The sequence below is a fragment of the Salmo trutta genome, chromosome 22 (genome assembly GCF_901001165.1).
Source record: "Salmo trutta chromosome 22, fSalTru1.1, whole genome shotgun sequence".
Lineage (NCBI taxonomy): Eukaryota > Metazoa > Chordata > Actinopteri > Salmoniformes > Salmonidae > Salmo > Salmo trutta.
Window position 1 is genome coordinate 12,857,050 of NC_042978.1, and position 20,957 is coordinate 12,878,006.

General features: G+C 42.8%; 1 protein-coding gene across 1 annotated transcript; it reads left to right on the forward strand.

The window, feature by feature from the left end:
* Positions 1-11,511: 11,511 nt before the first annotated feature.
* LOC115158115 (amyloid-beta A4 precursor protein-binding family A member 3-like) lies at positions 11,512-19,972 on the forward strand. The gene is made up of 11 exons (XM_029706671.1): positions 11,512-11,790; positions 12,158-13,573; positions 13,710-13,740; positions 13,824-13,969; positions 14,567-14,653; positions 16,673-16,861; positions 17,385-17,564; positions 18,107-18,319; positions 18,771-18,890; positions 19,284-19,424; positions 19,620-19,972. The coding sequence occupies exons 2-11, from the start codon at positions 12,383-12,385 to the stop codon at positions 19,689-19,691; spliced, it is 2,370 nt and encodes a 789-aa protein (XP_029562531.1). The 5' UTR covers positions 11,512-11,790; positions 12,158-12,382; the 3' UTR covers positions 19,692-19,972.
* The last annotated feature ends 985 nt before the right edge of the window (positions 19,973-20,957 follow it).

A 20,957-nucleotide genomic window follows, 5' to 3' on the forward strand; every position in this document is an offset into this window, starting at 1 on the left:
GTACAGGTGCATCAAAGCTGTTTTTCAATCTCTCTGTCCAAGCTATCTCAAGGCCATCAGATTGTTAAACAGCCATCACTAGCACAGAGAGGCGGTTGCCTACCTACGGACTTGATATCATTGGCCACTTTAATAAATGGATCACTAGTCACTTTAATAATGCCACTTTAAGAATGTTTTCATATCTCGCATGACTTATGACGTATACACTGTATCCTACACTATCTATTGCATCTTAGCCGCTCTGTCACTGCTCATCCATATATTTTAGATTTATATATTCTCAACCCATTCCTTTACTAGATTGTGTGTATTAGGTTTTGTTGTGGAATTTGTTAGATATTAGGTTTTGCTGTGGAATTGTTAGATATTACCTGTTTGATACTGCTGCACTGTCAGATCTAGAACCATAAGCATTTTGCTACCCTCGCAATAACATCTGCTAACCATGTGTATGGGACCAATAAAATTGTATTTTACTTGAACAATCATACAATTGGTTGACAATAAAGCATTTATACTCATTTATAAGCACTCATGGAAATTATCAAGTGAAATATTTTCCTTAGCTTAACTACTACCCCTTTTCACAACGTAAATATTTGAATTTGTGTTCTATTACTGCTGCCTGGCTGAAAATTACTGCAGCACCTCCTGTTAAAATACAATAATAGTCCAGGCTTTGCAGGATCCTTGGGACATCAGGACACGCATATTGCAATATCAAAATGAACACTGAAACTACTATATTAATTTGGGGACAGGTCAAACACATTAAACATTCATGGCCATTTAGCTAGCTAGCTTGCTAAATCCCCCACGTGGGTATATGCTGCTAAAAACCAATGGGAGAGGTGGGACTTGCAATGCGTCACGCAACAAAAATAGAACCAAGTTCAATTTTAGAACCAGGTTCTATTTTAGTGCCTGGCATAGCAGACGCACGTTGACGCATGCGAGCAGTTTGGATGAAATTATCATTTTTTATGTTATTTTGGCATTAATGTGTCATATTAGTTTGAAAACAATGTAAAAAAAAATGTGAGTTAATAAAGCTGCAAACAAATAACTTTTTTGCTTTCTTGAGTAAGGCAGCTCCAAAATGCAGGTGTTTCAGCCTAGCTCAGTGCTGTCTGAGGTGGTCGGGCAGCCACCGGAAAATACAGAGCGTAGGTGGTTGATAATGTTCTCTAGTTGTGCCGTGATTGAATCAGTGTTCTGTCACTCATAGGGACTCTACGTCACCGCAAAATCTACAGGGAGAGTAGGAAAGTTCAAGCCCCTTGGGTGCTGCCATAGATTTACATTAGAAGTGCCCATCCAAGAAGGCTCAAGGTCATTTGCCACAGATAAAATGGCGTCAAATCACGTTATATCTACCATAGCTTTGATTGGACTGATCATGTCAACATCATACTTTCAAAATCTTAGCTAGCATGGTACAAAAGCAGTCGTCATCATGAATCAAGTCAACAATCTACTGGCAAATCCTTTTCAATCCTTGTCATATGAAGAGAAATCACAGATAAAACGTATTGGTGCTCATCGGCCATTGGACATAAACATTACACAACAAGTTGGAAATCGCAAATTCAACAATGAGTGGTTTGGAAATAAGCAGTGGATAACTGCAAGTGTTGCAAAGCAATCACTAGCCTGCTATTTGGTAGAGAGGGTGTGTGGTCCAAGTCAGGGTTTAAGGGTCTCTTTTCCAAGTTTTAAAAGGATAAACATTCAAATGCAACACCATGGGCCAGAAAAGTTTGAATACATTGGCCATGCTGTCAATCCAGCATGACTTCTGTCTCATTCAAAACAACTGGAAACTCGTAAACTAGGAAATCTCAGACTTCAGGGAGTTCAAGACAACTGGGAATTCGGGGAAAAAACTGGGGAAATGTCACGTCCTGACCAGCAGAGGGAGTAATTGTATTAGTTTTGGTCAGAATGTGGCAGAGGGTTTTTGTTGTGTGTAGGTTCTAGGTAGGTTTTCTATGTGTAGGTTGGGTGCTGGACTTTAAATTGGAGGCAGGTGTTTCTAGTTGCCTCTGATTGGGAGTCCTATAAACAGGTGTGTGTTTTTCTTTGTGGTTGTGGGTAGTTGTTTGTGAGCACTGCTTTTGTTTAGCACGCCACACCGGTCTTGCCGTGAGTATTGGTTATTGGTTTTTTTCCCTGTGGATGCTTTACTCGTGTTTTATTAAAAAGATGAGTATCCACATTCCCACTGCGTATTGGTCCTCCCTTCAACACAACGACATTATTTGTGACAGGAAATATGTTTTGAACGGTCATCCAACTCGGAATTCCAAGTCTGGAACTGGGGCCTCTTTCTAGAGCTCCGACCTGAAGATCACTGATGTCATGATTCGACCTTGTCCCAGTTGTCTTGAAAGCACTATAAATCCTGTGAATGCTAGACTTTGATGACAAAGTTTCATGACAAAATTTGCCAATGAGAAGGACCGCCGCTCCACCTTCCTGTTCAAGTGAGCTCAGCACAACAAGGCGAGTCCAAAAAATGTAATTTGGTCCCTTTCCCACTCATAACTTAGCCTACTGTTCTGACTTAGTGGTGCACATGTAGCCTATAGCCTGTTAGAGAAATGTCATCATTGAATATTGTAAGAGCTTTCATTGTCTGCTTATATGCCCCTTTTATTTATCCTATGGTTCTGACTTCGTGTACAGGCAGAATACTGTAAGAATGCCCATGTTCTGAATTCTGTCCTGCACATTTCAAAAGTGAACGATGGTGCTGACAGACATGGCAGCTCTGCTTCTAGCTCCTAAGCAACTTTGCACTATTTTGTTTTTTTGTGTGTTATTTCTTACAATCATTTCACTACACCCGCAATAACATCTGCTAAATATGTGTATGTGACCAATACATTTGATTTGACTTGAAGTGCTGAACAAATAGTTATATTGACTAAGTCAGTTTTAGCTCGCTCATTAATGTCTGAATAGAAATTAAGGATTGCCTCTTATCCGCTCATCGTTCCCTTATGCCATAGTTTGTACATCTCAATTGTCAGTAGAAACCACTTTGTTTAAACAAGTCAGCCATATCAGCTATGTTTTTTTAAAGGCAGTAAATGAGGCCGAAAGAACAGTTTCGCTGCCAGACAAGAGATAATTGAAGATGTGAAAGTCCTCTATCCAGACTTGTGGCCTGAAGAGCTGGACATTCAGTTTGGAGACAATGCAGTGAGACACCTGTGAGAGGGGTTCAGAGTAGATGGGATGGAGTGTGTTCAGGGATTCCGATAGTTCAAGGATTCCAAAGCTACAAAAACGCAGGTCTCCTTGTCACCTCTGAAGGCGGTAGAAACCATTGCCATATCCACCAGTAAATGCAAGCGTAAATTCAGCAGCATGAATGACATCCTGACTAGCAAGCGAAATGCGCTCGCAGTCAGCCACCTTTCCAATCTGCTTTTCCTCAAACGCAGCAGTCCACCACTGCAGCTGTTCCACCCCTCGCCATATGTGAAGGCATGGCTAAGTAAAGGAAGGAGACATGCCAACACAACTGACTGCCCTGCTGCTGCCAAAGAAGACACATACAGTTGAAGTCAGAAGTTTACATACACCTTAGCCAAATACTTTTAAACTCAGTTTTTCACAATTCCTGACATTTAATCATAGTAAAAATTCCCTGTCTTAGGTCAGTTAGGATCACCACTTCATTTTAAGAATGTCAAATGTCAGAATAACAATAGAGAGGATGATTTATTTCAGCTTTTATTTCTTTCATCACATTCCCAGTGGGTCATAAGTTTACATACACTCAATTAGTATTTGGTAGCACTGGCTTTAAATTGTTTAACTTGGGTCAAATGTTTCAGGTAGCCTTCCACAAGCTTCCCACAATAAGTTGGGTGAATTTTGGCCCATTCCTCCTGACAGCTGGTGTAACTGAGTCAGGTTTGTAGGCCTCCTTGCTCACACATGCTTTTTCAGTTCTGCCCACAAATTGTCTATAGGATTGAGGTCAGGGCTTTGTGATGGCCACTCCAATACCTTGACTTTGTTGTCCTTAAGCCATTTTGCCACAACCTTGGAAGTATGCTTGGAGTCATTGTCCATTTGGAAGACCCATTTGCGACCAAGCTTTAACTTCCTGACTGATGTCTTGAGATGTTGCTTCAATATATCCACATAATTGTCCTTCCTCATGAAGCCATCTATTTTGTGAAGTGCACCAGTCCCTCCTGCAGCAAAGCACCGCCACAACAAGATGCTGCCACCCCCGTGCTTCACGGTTGGGATGGTGTTCTTCGGCTTGCAAGCCTCCCCCTTTTTCCTCCAAATATAACGATGGTCATTATGGCCAAACAGTTCTATTTTTGTTTCATCAGACCAGAGGACATTTCTCCAAAAAGTACGATCTTTGTCCCCATGTGTAGTTGCAAACCGTAGTCTGGCTTTTTTATAGCAGTTTTGCTGAGCTGCCTTTCAGGTTATGTTGATATAGGACTCGTTTTACTGTGGATATAGATACCTTTGTACCTGTTTCCTCCAGCATCTTCACAAGGTCCTTTGCTGTTGTTCTGGGATTGATTTTCACTTTTCGCACCAAAGTACGTTCATCTCTAGGAGACAACGCGTCTCCTTCTTGAGCGGTATGACGGCTGAGTGGTCCCATGATGTTTATACTTGCGTACTATTGGTTGTACAGATGAACGTGGTACCTTCAGGCATTTGGAAATTGCTCCCAGGGATGAACCAGACTTGTGGAGGTCTACAAATATTTTCTGAGGTGTTGGCTGATTTCTTTTGATTTTCCCATGATGTCAAGCAAAGAGGCACTGAGTTTGGAGGTAGGCCTTGAAATACATCCACATGTACACCTCCAATTGACTCAAATGATGTCAATTAGCCTATCAGAAGCTTCTAAAGCCATGGCATAATTTTCTGGAATTTTCCAAGCTGTTTAAAGGCACAGTCAACTTAGTGTATGTACATTTCTGACCCACTGGAATTGTGATGACGTGAATTATAAGTGAAATAATCTGTCTGTAAACAATTGTTTGAAAAATTACTTGCGTCATGCACAAAGTAGATGTCCTAACCGACTTGTCAAAACTATAGTTTGTTAACGAGAAATTTGTGGAGTGGTTGAAAAACAAGTTTTAATGACTCCAACCTAATTGTATGTAAACTTCCAACTTCAACTGTAGATAGCACAAGACAATGTGGAGCTTTTTTTGATATGGTGAGTGAGGCAAAATAGTGTGATAATGTTTTGTTTTTTATCTAAAAGATTTGAAAATGATCTGCTAATAGGCCTACGTTTTAATCAATCGTTTGTTTCGTTGGGGAGAAGTGGAGTACAGCTTACTTTACTCGCCAGTCCTCGCAGACGTTTCAGCACCATGGCCACCTCCTCCAAAGACGCAAGTTAAAACGCTTGGTACATCAGCACCCGGACAGTGGCTTGTTTAACGTTATCAATATTATGTCAGTACTGGCACGCAGGATTATTCCGTTAACTAGGCATAATCTGTTTATAAAGGTTGTAGACACTAGTGTCCAGTGGTTCTGATACGCTCATGTTTGTAGGCCTACGAAAATGGATGGTAAACATTGTGTCACGTCTGCCACAAGTACATCACGAATGTATTGTCGTTCACATTGCAAAGCATAACATGCCCATATCATGCCAGCGTCAACATTGGAAAAACACTAGTTTACTGTTCATTACAGATAAATTAAAGTTAACATAATTCAATTTTAACACAGTCAACATGGATGGTAAACATTTTCTCACATCTGCCAGTATCAGATCACTAATCCATAGTCATTAACATTGCAACGCATGACACGCCACTATTAGGCCAGCTAAAAGATATGAAAAATACTAGTTTACTGTATATAACAACTTTGAGCCAACATAATCACATTTTAACACTGTAAAAATAGATAGTAAACATTTTCTAGTTTACAAATATGAGTAAGATAATATTGAATAAAATATAGCACGGTGTTAACAACCCTCCTAAGGAGTGATGAAAAATAGCCAGCAGGACCTGAAGCACATCCGCCTTCCAAGGCATCTTACAAGGCTGGATGATACAATAGTATGTGGACACCCCTTCAAATTAGTGGATTCTGCTATTTCAGCCACACCAGTTGCTGACAGGTGTATAACATCCAGCACACAGCCACGCAATCTCCATAGTCAAACATTGTCAGTAGAATGACCTTACTGAAGAGCTCAGTGACTTCAACGTGGCACCGTCATAGGATGCCACCTTTCCAACAAGTCAGTATGTCAAATTTATGTCCTGCAAGAGCTGTCCCGGTCAACTGGAAGTGCTGTTATTGTGAAGTGGGAACGTCTAGGAGCAACAACAACTGTCGCAAAGTGGTAGACTTCACAAGCACAGAATGGGACCACCAAGTAATTTTTATTTATTTTTATTTCACCTTTATTTAACCAGGTAGGCAAGTTGAGAACAAGTTCTCATTTACAATTGCGACCTGGCCAAGATAAAGCAAAGCAGTTCGACAGCATACAACAACAGAGTTACACATGGAGTAAAACAAACATACAGTCAATAATACAGTAGAAAAAAATATGTCTATATACAATGTGAGCAAATGAGGTGAGATAAGGGAGGTAAAGGCAAAAAAAGGCCATGGTGGCAAAGTAAATACAATATAGCAATTAAAACACTGGAATGGTAGATTTGTAGTAGAAGAAAGTGCAAAGTAGAAATAGAAATAGTGGGGTGCAAAGGGGAAAAATAAATTAAATAAATAAATGCAGTAGGGGAAGAGGTAGTTGTTTGGGCTAAATTATAGATGGGCTATGTACAGGTGCAGTGATCTGTGAGCTGCTCTGACAGCTGGTGCTTAATAAAGCTAGTGAGGGAGACAAGTGTTTCCAGTTTCAGAGATTTTTGTAGTTCGTTCCAATCATTGGCAGCAGAGAACTGGAAGGAGAGACGGCCAAAGGAGGAATTGGCTTTGGGGGTGACCAGAGATATACCTGCTGGAGCGCATGCTACAGGTGGGTGCTGCTATGGTGACCAGTGAGCAGAGATAAGGGGGGACTTTACCTAGCAGGGTCTTGTAGATGACCTGGAGCCAGTGGGTTTGGTGACGAGTATGAAGCGAAGGCCAGCCAACGAGAGCGTACGGGTCGCAGTGGTGGGTAGTATATGGGGCTTTGGTGACAAAACGGATGGCACTGTGATAGACTGCATCCAATTTGTTGAGTAGGGTATTGGAGGCTATTTTGTAAATGACATCACTTGTATTTAGGAGCAGTTGGAGGCCACGGAAGGAGAGTTGTATGGCATTGAAGCTCGTCTGGAGGGTTGTTAACACAGTGTCCAAAGAAGGGCCAGAAGTATACAGAATGGTGTCGTCTGCGTAGAGGTGGATCAGAGAATCACCAGCAGCGAGAGCAACATCATTGATGTATACAGAGAAAAGAGTCGGCCCGAGAATTGAACCCTGTGGCACCCCCATAGAGACTACCAGAGGTCCGGACAACAGGCCCTCGGATTTGACACACTGAACTCTATCAGAGAAGTAGTTGGTGAACCAGGCGATGCAAACGTTTGAGAAACCAAGGCTATTGACTGCCGATGAGGATGTGGTGATTGACAGAGTCGAAAGCTTTGGCCAGGTCAATGAATACGGCAGCACAGAATTGTTTCTTATCGATGGCGGTTACGATATCGTTTAGGACCTTGAGCGTGGCTGAGGTGCACCCATGACCAACTCTGAAACCAGATTGCATAGCGGAGAAGGTGCGGTGGGATTCGAAATGGTCAGTAATCTGTTTGTTGACTTGGCTTTCGAAGACCTTAGAAAGGCAGGGTAGGATGGATATAGGTCTGTAGCAATTTGGGTCAAGAGTGTCCCCTCCTTTGAAGAGGGGGATGACAGCAGCTGCTTTCCAATCTATGGGAATCTCAGACGACACGAAAGAGAGGTTGAACAGGCTAGTAATAGGGGTTGCAATAATTTCGGCAGATAATTTAAGAAAGAAAGGGTCCAGATTGTCTAGCCCGGCTGATTTGTAGGGGTCCAGATTTTGCAGCTCTTTCAGAACATCAGCTGAATGGATTTGGGAGAAGGAGAAATGGGGAAGGCTTTGGCGAGTAGCCGTGGGGGGTGCAGTGCTGTTGACTGCAGTAGGGGTAGCCAGGCGGAAAGCATGGCCAGCCGTAGAAAAATGCTTATTGAAATTCTCAATTATAGTGGGTTTATGGGTGATGACAGAGTTTCCTATCCTCAGGGCAGTTGGAAGGAGGTGTTCTTATTCTCCATGGACTTTACAATGTCCCAGAACTTTTTTGAATTTGTGTTGCAGGAAGCAAATTTCTGCTTGCAAAAGCTAGCCTTGGCTTTTCTAACTGCCTGTGTATATTGGTTTCTAACTTCCCTGAAAAGTTGCATATCACAGGGGCTGTTCGAAGCTAATGCAGAACGCCACAGGATGTTTTTGTGTTGGTTAAGGGCAGTCAGGTCTGGGGAGAACCATGGGCTATATCTGTTCCTGGTTCTACATTTTTTTGAATGGGGCATGCTTATTTAAGATGGTGAGGAAGGCATTTAAAAAAAATAACCAGGCATCCTCTACTGACGGGATGAGGTCAATATCCTTCCAGGATACCAGGGCCAGATCGATTAGAAAGGCTTGCTTGCTGAAATGTTTCAGGGAGCGTTTGACAGTGATGAGTGGAGGTCGTTTGACCGCTGACCCATTACGGATGCAGGCAATGAAGCAGTGATCGCTGAGATCTTGGTTGAAAACAGCAGAGGTGTATTTAGAGGGCAAGTTTGTTAGGATGATATCTATGAGGGTGCCAGTGTTTACGGCTTTGGGGTGGTACCTGGTGGGTTCATTAATAATTTGTGTGAGATTGAGGGCATCAAGCTTGGATTGTAGGGTGGCTGGGGTGTTAAGCATGTCCCAGTTTAGGTCACCTAGTAGCACAAGCTCTGAAGATAGATGGGGGCAATCAGTTCACATATGGTGTCCAGAGCACAGCTGGGGGCCGAGGGTGGTCTATAGCAGGCGGCAACGGTAAGAGACTTGTTTTTAGAGAGATGGATTTTTAAAAGTAGAAGTTCAAATTGTTTGGGAACAGACCCAGATAGTAGGACAGAACTCTGCAGGCCATCTCTACAATAGATTGCAACACCGCCCCCTTTGGCCGTTCTATCTTGTCTGAAAACGTTGTAGTTAGGGATGAAGATTTCAGAGTTTTTGGTGGACTTCCTAAGCCAGGATTCAGACACGGCTAGGATATCCGGGTTGGCAGAGTGTGCTAAAGCAGTGAATAAAACAAACTTAGGGAGGAGGCTTCTAATGTTAACATGCATGAAACCAAGGCTATTACGGTTACAGAAGTCATCAAAAGAGAGCACCTGGGGAGTAGGAGTGGAGCTAGGCACTGCAGGGCCTGGATTCACCTCAACATCACCAGATGAACAGAGAAGGATGAGGATAAGGGTACGGCTAAAAGCTATAAGAATTGGTTGTCTGTGACGTCCGGAATAGAGAGAAAAAGAAGCAGGTTTCTGGGGGCGATAAAATAGCTTCAAGGTATAATGTACAGACAAAGGTATGGTAGGATGTGAATACAGTGGAGGTAAACCTAGGCATTTAGTGATGATGAGAGAGATATTGTCTCTAGAAACATCGTTGAAACCAGAAGATGTCATAGCATGTGTGGGTGAAGCGCGTAACATGAAGCGCATAACATGTAAAAATCGTCTGTCCTCGGTTGCAACACTCATTACCAAACTCCAAACAGATTTTGGAAGCAATATCAGCACAATAACTGTTAGTCAGGAGCTTCATGAAATGGGTTTCCATGGCTGAGCAGCCGCACACAAGCCTAAGATCACCATGCACAATGCTGAGTGTCGGCTGGAGTGCTGTAAAGCTCGCCCCCATGGACTCTAGAGCAGTGGAAACGCGCTTCACCATTTGGCAGTCCGACGGATGGATCTGGGTTTTGTGGGTGCCAGGAAAACGCTACCTGCTCCAATGCATAGTGCCAACTGTAAAGTTTGGCGGAGAAAGAATAATGGTCTGGGGTTGTTTTTCATTGTTTGGGCTAGGCCCTTTAGTTCCAGTGAAGTGAAATCTTAACGCTTCATTAATCAATGACATTCTAGACGATTCTGTGATTCCAACTTTCTGGCAACAGTTTGGGGAAGTCCCTTTCCTGTTTCAGCATGAAAATGCCCCATGCACAAAGTGAGGTCCATACAGAGATCGGTGTGGAAGAACTTAACTGGCCTGCACAGAGCCCTGACTTCAACCCCATCAAACACCTTTGGGATGAATTGTAATGCCGACTGCGAGCCAGGCCTAATTGCCCAACATCAGTGCTCAACCTCACCAATGCTCTTGTGGCTGAATGGAAGCAAGTCCTCGCAGCAATGTTCCAACATGTAGTGGAAATCCTTCTCAGAAGAGTTGAGATGTTCGAGGAGTAGGTGTCCACATACTTTTGGTCATGTAGTGTACCAGGAAAAACACACAGCTCTTCTGAGAGAACAGTGTGATGGCGATTGCGTCGTCTGTGGACCTATTGGGTCGGTAAGCAAATTGGAGTGGGTCTAGGGTGTCAGGTAGGGTGGAGGTGATATGATCCTTGACTAGTCTCTCAAAGCACTTCATGATGACGGAAGTGAGTGCCACAGGGCGGTAGTCATTTAGCTCAGTTACCTTAGCTTACTTGGGAACAGGAACAATGGCGGCCCTCTTGAAGCATGTGGGGACAGCAGACTGGGATAAGGATTGATAGATACATTGCTGCAATAAAGGGACACACCTGATTGGCAATGACGTTCAGATATCATGTGGCATTCAAACATTTATCTACCAGTATCAATGGGCATTATGTCTGAAACTAAAACACCCTACAACATCAAACTGCCACGCAATAATTATCCTACCTTTCACCAGGTCAGTCTATTTCATGGAATTGGAGGTCTACCAGATAAAGTTGCCACTCATTTATTCATTTTTTTTACTCCAGCCACACAGGGTCCAATTTGAGAAATGGAAACCGCACCAACAAAATGTTTTATTATCTTACTTAAAAATCCACTGTAATGTAGAATAACCAATTATATTAACCCATATTTTAAGCTGGCATCGTATGGTCCGAAATGGTCATCACACTGGATGAATTCTCTACTAAAAAACATATCAAGTTTACTTCGATCTTGCTGTGAATGTGTGTGTGTGCTTTGACAATTTAACATGTCATGAACAGCACCACCGTTAGGCTATTTCAGCCTCTGCAGCCTTATTTTACCCGTGATATCAAAGTCATTTTTAGTAAGTCGCGAAAATGAAATAAAATGTTTGGTATAATTTTGAATACGGAAGACTGAATAAGTGTGCTTCAAACGGTTTGCTTTGAATAATTTCGTCTCTGTCTCTGCATGACAGTGCTTCCGACACTGTTCCCCAACTAAGAAAAAACGCGGTACCGTAAAGTGGTGTGTATTCGCGCAACAAATTCAGGCGGAAACTGAAGAGCGGATGAGTTGAGTCGACCGCGTTTTGAGAGTGTCGGCTTGACGGCAGTGAAACAACGACATCGTTTTATGTATCATAAACACGATATGAGCGTCCAGCAAATGTGCTTGTCAAAATGCGGTTACATTTGTAGCTATTCCTTTTACTTGACTTACATTGCTGACTTCTCTATGTTGTTGCTGAGTTCCCAAAATTGTAAACTTCATCCGTGACAGTTAAATTTAAGCAGTTGTCAGTCATCGGATCCAGAATTGAACCGGGTGAGCATCTGGATCATGTCAGATTTATGTTGGTAATGCCAATATTGTCCTCAATGTCTCGTAGTTGGCAAACCAGCAGGAAGATTTATTTAGTGACGCTTCTTGACTGTAAATTAGCTGAGTAGCTAAATTAGATAGCTAGCAAATTAGCTCGGGTGATCCAAACTGCAATGACAATCAAGCTACTGTAATTTCTCTAGCAGCACTGCCAGCATATAACATGTTTTCTCTGTAATTATTTTCACAAGATTGGAGTCTTGTATTTATTTGTAAGTGAGTAGCTCACCATGATCATAATCACTTATGCAATGTTTTGATGATGCTATTTTTATATTGGTTACAGCTCTTACTGGTCATTTTGTTACAGATGGATCAAATGTTATTATACACATAATAGCCTAATACAAATAAACCATACCATATTGTCATAGGCTAAATGCACAAAGGGCACTTTCTATATTGGTGACACGCATGACAATGACATGTACTTTGAGCCTGAGGCAATAGCACTGCAATCTTGATGGACATAGGTCAATGAAGAGACTAAAAAAGAGTGGTCACTCTTATTATTCCCCTGCACAAGAAATGGTGAATGCAAAAACGGTCTACTTTCACAGTGAAAAAATACCAACTTCCGACCGTTACCCCTATAAATTGCAGAAACACACTACTAGGCATTGAAAGGGGCTTGTATGTGAAGTCTCCATCATTTCAACCTGGTGATGTGCTGCCTATGATCCGTGCTCTTATCCACAAAATGGAGACAGGTAATTGCCCTGCTGGAAACGAGGAGAAACAAACAGTTTCCTCACCTTCAGCTCAACAGGAGAACACTGCTTGTGGTGGACCTGCTGTAGGTGAGCCAGACAGCCAAAGCCAGTTCTCTAGAGCTGCTTCCAAGGCTTCTTACCCTGAATCGGAAGACCTGGACTCCTTTAACCTAATAGAGCCCCCTCCTCTGGACTGGAGGTCAGACGACTCTAGTGAAGCAGGTTCAGTGGAAGAGATGAACGACCCTAGCTTCCCTCCCTCCTCGGTCCCTGTGGACAGTTTAGAGGACGGATTAAGTGAGTCCCTACCTCCCTTGTACACCAGTGACACTGCAGCTTCTTCTCTGGTAGTTAGCCAGGAGGAGCTAATTGACTATGCTCCTGAGGATAACACGACAACCAAACAGGTTCTGGATCCTAGCAAAGAGGGAGGAGAGGTGGGGGATGAGATGGAGGAGAAGGTTGAGATCAGGAGAACAGGTGACAAAGACCACACTCAGATCCACCACCTGCTAAACCGACTTCAGGTCATTGGAGGAAGCCATCTCCCCAGGGACTCAATCTCTGACCCTACACCACCACCATCAGCATTCTCTGAGCCCTCTGAATTTGAGCCTCCAGGCCCATCTCTGTTGATGGACATCAGCCCATTGCTTCCAGACCCAGAGCAGAACCCGAAACAGGCCTCGGAGATGCTTTTCTCAGAGAGTCACCAGAGAGACCTTTTAGGGCTGTTGGAGTGTACAGAGATGGGGGCTTCCCAGCCCAGTTCCTCTGACATCAAGGTTCCTCCTTACATGGCCCGGAGAGGGGAGATGGACGCGGTGGTGTCGGTCTCCTACAACCAGGAGGATGGCGAAAGGTTCTGGGAACACTTTGGGAACAGCTGGCGGCTGCGCCACAGGGATGACTCCATGGAGTCTTTCCCGGAGGACGAGGTCCCAGAGCCCGTATGGATGAAGTTAGGGGAGGAGGCTCCGGAGGAGGTAGACTCTGCAGAGAACAGTAATCGGGTAAGTTTGACATGCTAAAATATGGTTATCAATGATGAATGGTGGTGTTATTAGTGTATATTACTTTGCTGATGATTGGTTCAAATGAGCTGTGTCTTTCACTTTGTTCAATAATCACTGACCTCTTCATGTACAGGGCGCAGAGGACCGCCCAGCCTATAAAGACGGTAATCTCAATTTAGGCTGTATGTAAAACTTCAATGCTTCTCTCATTGGACTCTAAATAATAATAGTATTGCGTTTCTGTCAGTGCCTGGCCCCTGTGACCCAAATGACCTCCTGGATGGGGTCATATTTGGGGCCAAGTACCTGGGCTCCACCCAGCTCAAGTCTGACAAGAACCCCTCCACCAACACTCGAATGAAACAGGCCCAGGAGGCTGTGGACAGGATCAAAGTGAGTTTTCATTTTACATTGTAGTCATTTAGCAGACGCTGTTATCCAGAGCGACTTACAGTAAGTGCATTAATCTTAAGGTCGCTTGGTAAGAAAAATCCCATATCACAGTTGTTTGCGGACCGCTGGGGTAAGAGTACGCTGTGACAGAACCGTTTGCGGGTTATATTTCTTGCTATGGGGTGTTGCTACGATCATAGTAAGTAAACATTTTCCTCAATAAAGTATAGCAAAGTCTATGCTAGTATGAAAAGATAAATGCAAGTGTTAGTGCAGGAAAGGCAAGTGCAATGGTAAGGTGTTTGTTCTTCTTCGGGGGGGGTTGTGGGATTATTTAAGATTCTATTTGAACAGGTAGGTTTTCAGACGTTACGGAAGATGGACTGGGAGTGTACTGACATTAGGGGGAAGCTTGTTCCTTCCTTAGGATGTCAGGACAGAGAAGAGCTTCGACTGGGTTAAGTGCAAAACTGGCCTCTCATAAGGATGGGAGGGCCAATAGACCAGAGGTGGCAGAATGGCTCAGACCATTCTGCTAAGAATGGGTGATCTGCTTTAAAAAGGATCATCAAAAGGTTTGCTCTTGTCTTCCTCCAGGTCCCAGAGGGAGAGTCTCAGCCTATGACCGAGGTGGATCTCTTCATCTCCACTCAGCGCATCAAAGTCCTCAGCGCAGACACACAGGTAGGCAACTGCTGCCGTTGACACAATCAGCCGAGCATGACGTGGTTTGAATGGATGACAAAGTAGTTGATGGTCATTCCTTGAATAGCAGTGTCTCTAATTTGAGTCAAACTCGTCCTGTACAGTTGAATAGTGAAGAGAATCAAAGTGGGTCAGTTTGTCAGCTTGCTCCCTTCTGAATGGCTGGCTGCGTCTAGATATATATAGTGGGTGCTGTTAGACTGTTCAGAGGCAGCCCAATTCTAGTATTTTTTTTCTACTAATTGGTATTTTGACCAATTACATCAGATATTATCATATCAGATCTTTTTCAGAGCTGATCTGATTGGACAAAATTCCAATTAGTGAAAAAAATATCAGAATTGGGCTGCCTGTGTAAATGCAGCCTTAGCCTCTTACATCTAGACGTTCCGCTAGCGGAACACCTGCTCCAATATCCAATGATGGGCGTGGCGCGAAATGCAAACTCCTCTAACATCCAAAAACTTCCATTTTTCAAACATATGACTATTTTACAGCATTTTAAAGACAAGACTCTCGTTAATCTAACCACACTGTCCGAATTCAAAAAGGCTTTACAGCAAAAGCAAAACATTAGATTATGTCAGCAGAGTACCCAGCCAGAAATAATCAGACACCCATTTTTCAAGCTAGCATATAATGTCACAAAAAACAAAACCACAGCTAAATGCAGCACCAACCTTTGATGATCTTCATCAGATGACAACCCTAGGACATTATGTTATACAATGCATGCATGTTTTGTTCAATCAAGTTCATATTTATATCAAAAACCAGCTTTTTTACATTAGCATGTGACGTTCAGAACTAGCATACCCCCCGCAAACTTCCGGTGAATTTACTAAATTACTCACGATAAACATTCACAAAAAACATAACAATTATTTTAAGAATTATAGATACAGAACTCCTCTATGCACTCGATATGTCCGATTTTAAAATAGCTTTTCGGTGAAAGCACATTTTGCAATATTCTCAGTAGATAGCCCAGCCATCACGGCTAGCCATTTAGACACCCACCAAGTTTAGCCTTGACCAAACTCCGATTTACTATTAGAAAAGTTTGATTACCTTTGGTGTTCTTCATCAGAATGCACTCCCAGGACTGCTACTTCAATAACAAATGTTGGTTTGGTTCAAAATAATCCATAGTTATATCCAAATAGCGGCGTTTTGTTCGTGCGTTCAAGACACTATCCGAAGTGTAAATAAGGGTCACGCGCATGACGCATTTCGTGACAAAAAATGTCTAAATATTCCATTACCGTACTTCGAAGCATGTCAACCGCTGTTTAAAATCAATTTTTATGCAATTTTTCTCGTAAAAAAGCGATAATATTCCGACCGGGAGTGGTGGTTTTCGTTCAATGATAAAACATGGAGTCCACTCGTGCACGAGCCTGAGTCTCACAGTACTGTGACCAGCCACTATCCAAACGCGCTACTGTTTTTCAGCCAGAGCCTGCAAAGCCACGATTCAGCTTTTTGCCGCCTTCTGAGAGCCCATGGGAGCCGTAGGAAGTGTCACGTAACAGCAGAGATCCCCTGTAATGGATAGAGATAATCAAGAAGGCCAAGAAATTGTCAGACAGGGCACTTCCTGCATGGAATCTTCTCAGGTTTTGGCCTGCCAAATGAGTTCTGTTATATTCACAGACACCATTCAAACAGTTTTAGAAACTTTGGAGTGTTTTCTATCCAAAGCTAATAATTATATGCATATTCTAGTTTCTGGGCAGGAGTAATAATCAGATTAAATCGGGTACGTTTTTTATCCAGCCGTGAAAATACTGCCGCCTAGCCATAACAGGTTAAACTAACCTAGCCCTCTTCGTTGTTTGACCTAGTGGGAATGGGTCCATCATGGATTTTTTTCATTCTTTTACCAAAAATCATTGTCTCGGTAACATTAACGTGTTAGTTAATTTACGTGAAAGTGTTAGTAAACAGTTAGTGCATGTTTCCTCCACACATTCATCCCTTCTGTTCCACCTACAGGAGGCCATGATGGACCATCCTCTCCAGATGATCTCCTACATCGCAGACATCGGCAGCATCGTGGTCCTGATGGCCCGCAGGAAGCCGGCCGGGGGCCGTAAGGGCCAGGAGGGGAACCTTGCTGGGGTCAACTCCCCCGGGCCACAGAAAAAGTGCTGCATGATCTGCCATGTGTTCAACTCTGACGAGGTGAGTCATTCAAGCAGAAACCGTACAGCATTATGTCCAATTGGTTTTCTGTGGGGTTTTTTTGTTGTTGAAAATAATCAGATTAGGTTGAACTGTTTAAAAAATATATATGTTTTATTCCCAGTGCCAGTCTTTTTCTACAGTACTTGAGCCATCAGTACTTGCCAAGCAAATAGGTAGCGGAGCTTTGTTGAACACAAAAACAAACAGCCTGGCACCCAGGTTACTTTTCCATGCCAGGAGTTGTTAAACAAGAGGAAATTAGCAGTTCATTACTGTTATGGTTAGGTTAGAGATTGGGAACGATTATGGTTAGGTTTAAAATTAGGATTGAGGTAAACTAATGGGCCATATCTTGATGGTTAGCCACAGCCTATTTTGACAACTTGAAATGCTCTGTAAGATTGTGAGGAGGAACAGGATTGCCATATTGTTATATGACAAGGATTATCGTACCCTTACCTGCCAGGCTGGGACACGTTTGAACATGCCCACTGACTCACTGCGTCTCTCCTGCGTGCAGGCCCAGGTGATCGCTCAGGCGATTGGCCAGGCCTTCGGTGTGGCCTACAAGCAGTTCCTGCATGCCAACGGCATCAAGGCCAGTGAGCTAAGGCCCAGCGAGTACAGTGACTACCTGGGGACCCAGGAGCACTACAATGGAGACCTGGTACACTTCTCTGATTCAGATAACATCAGAGAGGTACAGAAACCCCTCAGTATTTCAGCATCATGTTGTTATTACCAGCCAGGGTTTCCTTTTGAGTGTAGGCCTACAAACGCAGTATTCCTCCTACCTTTAGCCTAGATAAGCATCTGTTTTTACTCTAATTGACTCATGTTCGCGTATCGGAAGCAGTCACTGGCGATTTAACCAGGAGCCTATGAAATCTGTTTTATGTTAACATTTGGTTGTGCATGGAGTTAAATGTTGGCCTTCATAAACCAAATAGATATTTGCTGGTTGTACACTATGCAACAAGCACTTCCTATCTTGCTCAAGACAGTATTGAAACAGATCCATACATTTCATGATGTGTCTTAAGTGGAATGTACATCAAGGTTGTGTTCAGTTGGGGGAAAAAAACATTTTGAAATGGAGTGAGGTAATACCTGGACTTTTCCAATAAGAACATAGTTTTTTGTTTTCAATTGCAAAACGTTTTGCTACAGCGTTTCCCTACTGAACATCACCTATGAAATCCCCCCTTTCTCTTAAACCATCTCCCTACTGTCTGTGTCCAGGTGTCCATTTCCAAGGCTCCCGGGGAGATAGTGGGGGTGGCTGTGGTGGAGTCGGGCTGGGGCTCCATCCTGCCCACGGTGGTGGTGGCCAACCTGCTCCACGGTGGTCCTGCAGAACGCTGCGGGGCCCTCAGCATAGGAGACCGCATCATGTCAGTCAATGGCACAAGCCTGGTGGGCCTCCCCATAGCCACCTGCCAGAGTATAATACGGGTAAGAGGGGGACTGTGTCTGTCCCTGTTACATTCTTTCCTGTGAGCTGTCTTGGCTGTGTCTATTGTATAGTTCCTAGAATGTACACTAGATGGTGCTGTATTGCTGAAGTCATAGAGACTGATGGGTGTGATATGTAAAGAGGGAGAAGAATTGGTGGAAATGTTTGCTTTCCAGGTATTATTTCGGCATGAGATTGGACCTGATGGCAGGTTGTTGCATTTTGTCTCCTAATGTTGTTTTGTTAAATGTATTCCATGCACATGCACGGACACACACACACACACACACACACACACACACACAATATTCCTCTCATTCTATGAATGTCTTTCATTATCTAAGAAGCACAGAATGCAGTTAGTGAACAGATACTTTAAGGTGACAGAGATATTTATCTTTGCATACATCTTTCTAGTATTTGTATTTTCCACTTTTGTTTTTGTAAAAGGATTTTAAAAACCAAGCAGAGGTGAAGCTCAGTATCGTTCACTGCCCTCCCGTCACCATGGCAATTGTCAAGCGACCGGACCCAAAATTTCAGTTGGGCTTCAGTGTAGAGGACGGGATTGTAAGTGACAGTTGCTTTATTATTTTACTCTGCAAACTTGTATGGATACAACTGCCAGACAGAATCCCCAAACAGGATCCAACATTCATGTTTTATTTATGTTTTTATTATTTTGAATTTTTTTTGCTAAGGCCCAGTCCAGTTACTAGTGAATAGTATTCATTTGAGTTTATTTTCGTTTATCACAGTGAACATGGTCTGGAATAAAGATAAAAGTGAATTTTAAATTGATGTGGTCGGAAACAGCATTTTAGACTGAATAGTAGGTGTACGGCATCCATTTTTGGAACTCTATAGTAGTCAAGCTAAAATTGTCCACTTTCACTCACCTCAAAACTCTCACTTTTAATCTGTATATTTATATCTTTCTTATCCTATTGTTGCCTTGGGCAGATCTGCAGTTTGATGCGTGGAGGGATCGCAGAGAGAGGGGGCATCCGGGTCGGACACCGCATCATTGAAATCAATGGGCAGAGTGTGGTAGCCACTCCTCACGAGAAGATCATCCACATTTTGGCTAACGCAGTCGGGGAGGTGAGACAGGAATTCAACACCAACTCAGATCAGAAGCACTAGATTTCACACTGACTTTCATTTCATGAATCCTACTTTCATGAATCCTATTTCATGAATCCTACTGTGTTGACAGAACATTACTCAATAAGTAAATGAATTGGTCAAAGAAATATTAGCATTGTCATTCATAGCTGTGTTCGGCATTCTGAACAGATTCACTTGAAGACCATGTCAGCCTCTACATATCGCCTTCTAACGGGACAAGAAACGCCAGTATTTCTCTGAGAGAACGGAGGAGAGAATGCTGCTGGTGCTCTCAGAAGCCAACAAGGAAGAATACCATTTTGAAGCTATACACATGCACACACGCAGCCTCAAATTGGACTATGCAAATGGACTGTATCACCTGGCTATTGATACACCACTGAACATAATGGGGTTATCCACCTGAACAGAATATTTTATAATGTATATTGGAATATCAGGATGATACAGCAAATGTTTTCAAAGGTAGAATTGTTAATAAATCTCTGTTTATATCTGAGATGTTAAAGCAGATAACCTCACTTTTCCTATTGACGATCTCAGTTATCTTACTACTATACTAATTATCTTTCTGAACAGGAAAAGCATGAGTACCTGCAATGAATTACTTCCACTGACATTCTTTAGTTGCCGATGTGCCTCAGCTCAGTGGAACTTGAATTCATGGAGAGGAGCCTAATTTAAGATAGCTGGTCCATATCTCTCGTCATTACGTGCTTCCCACCTCTAGACAATGCCATTGAGTAACATGCACATCAACAAGCGACTACTTCATCAGTGTTACATTGTTATTATGTATCTCCGAACAGTGTGCTATTAATATGCTGAAAGATTTTTACGTTGTGCATGCCATTCCCTATTGTTCCCATTTCAGTGCCTGGAAGAATTCAGAACTTAGTTCTGTATTTTCAGAATCAAAGGTAACTGCCTTTAGTGTTAAGATTTTGTACACTCAGTGTATATCTCTAAGGACACCTGCTCTTTCCATGACATAGGCTTACCAGATGAGTCCAGGTGAAAGCTATGATCCCTCATTGATGTCACTTGTTAAATCCATTTCAATCAGTGTAGAAAGATGAAGGGGAGGAAACAGGTTAAATAAGGATTTTAAGCCTTGAGACTATTGAGACATGGATTGTGTATGTGTGCCATTCAGAGGGTGAATGGGCAAGACAAAAGATTTAAGGGGCTTTTGAACAGGGAAACGCTCAACAGCTTTTCCATGGGTATCAAGAATGGTCCACCACGAAAGGACGTCCAGCCAATTTGACACCTTGTAGAGTCCATGCCTGACAAATTAAGGCTGTTCTGAGGGCAAAAGGTGCTGCAACCCAGTATTAGGAAGGTGCTCTTAATGTTTTGTACACTTAGTGTATATTTTTAATGACTGCAGTTTTGTATGTTTATTAAAATGATATATCCCAAACAATTGGCATTTGTTTTTCAATTTAATTGATTATGAACTGAGGATGTGTGACTAAACCCTGTATTGTATGCTGCTGTTCT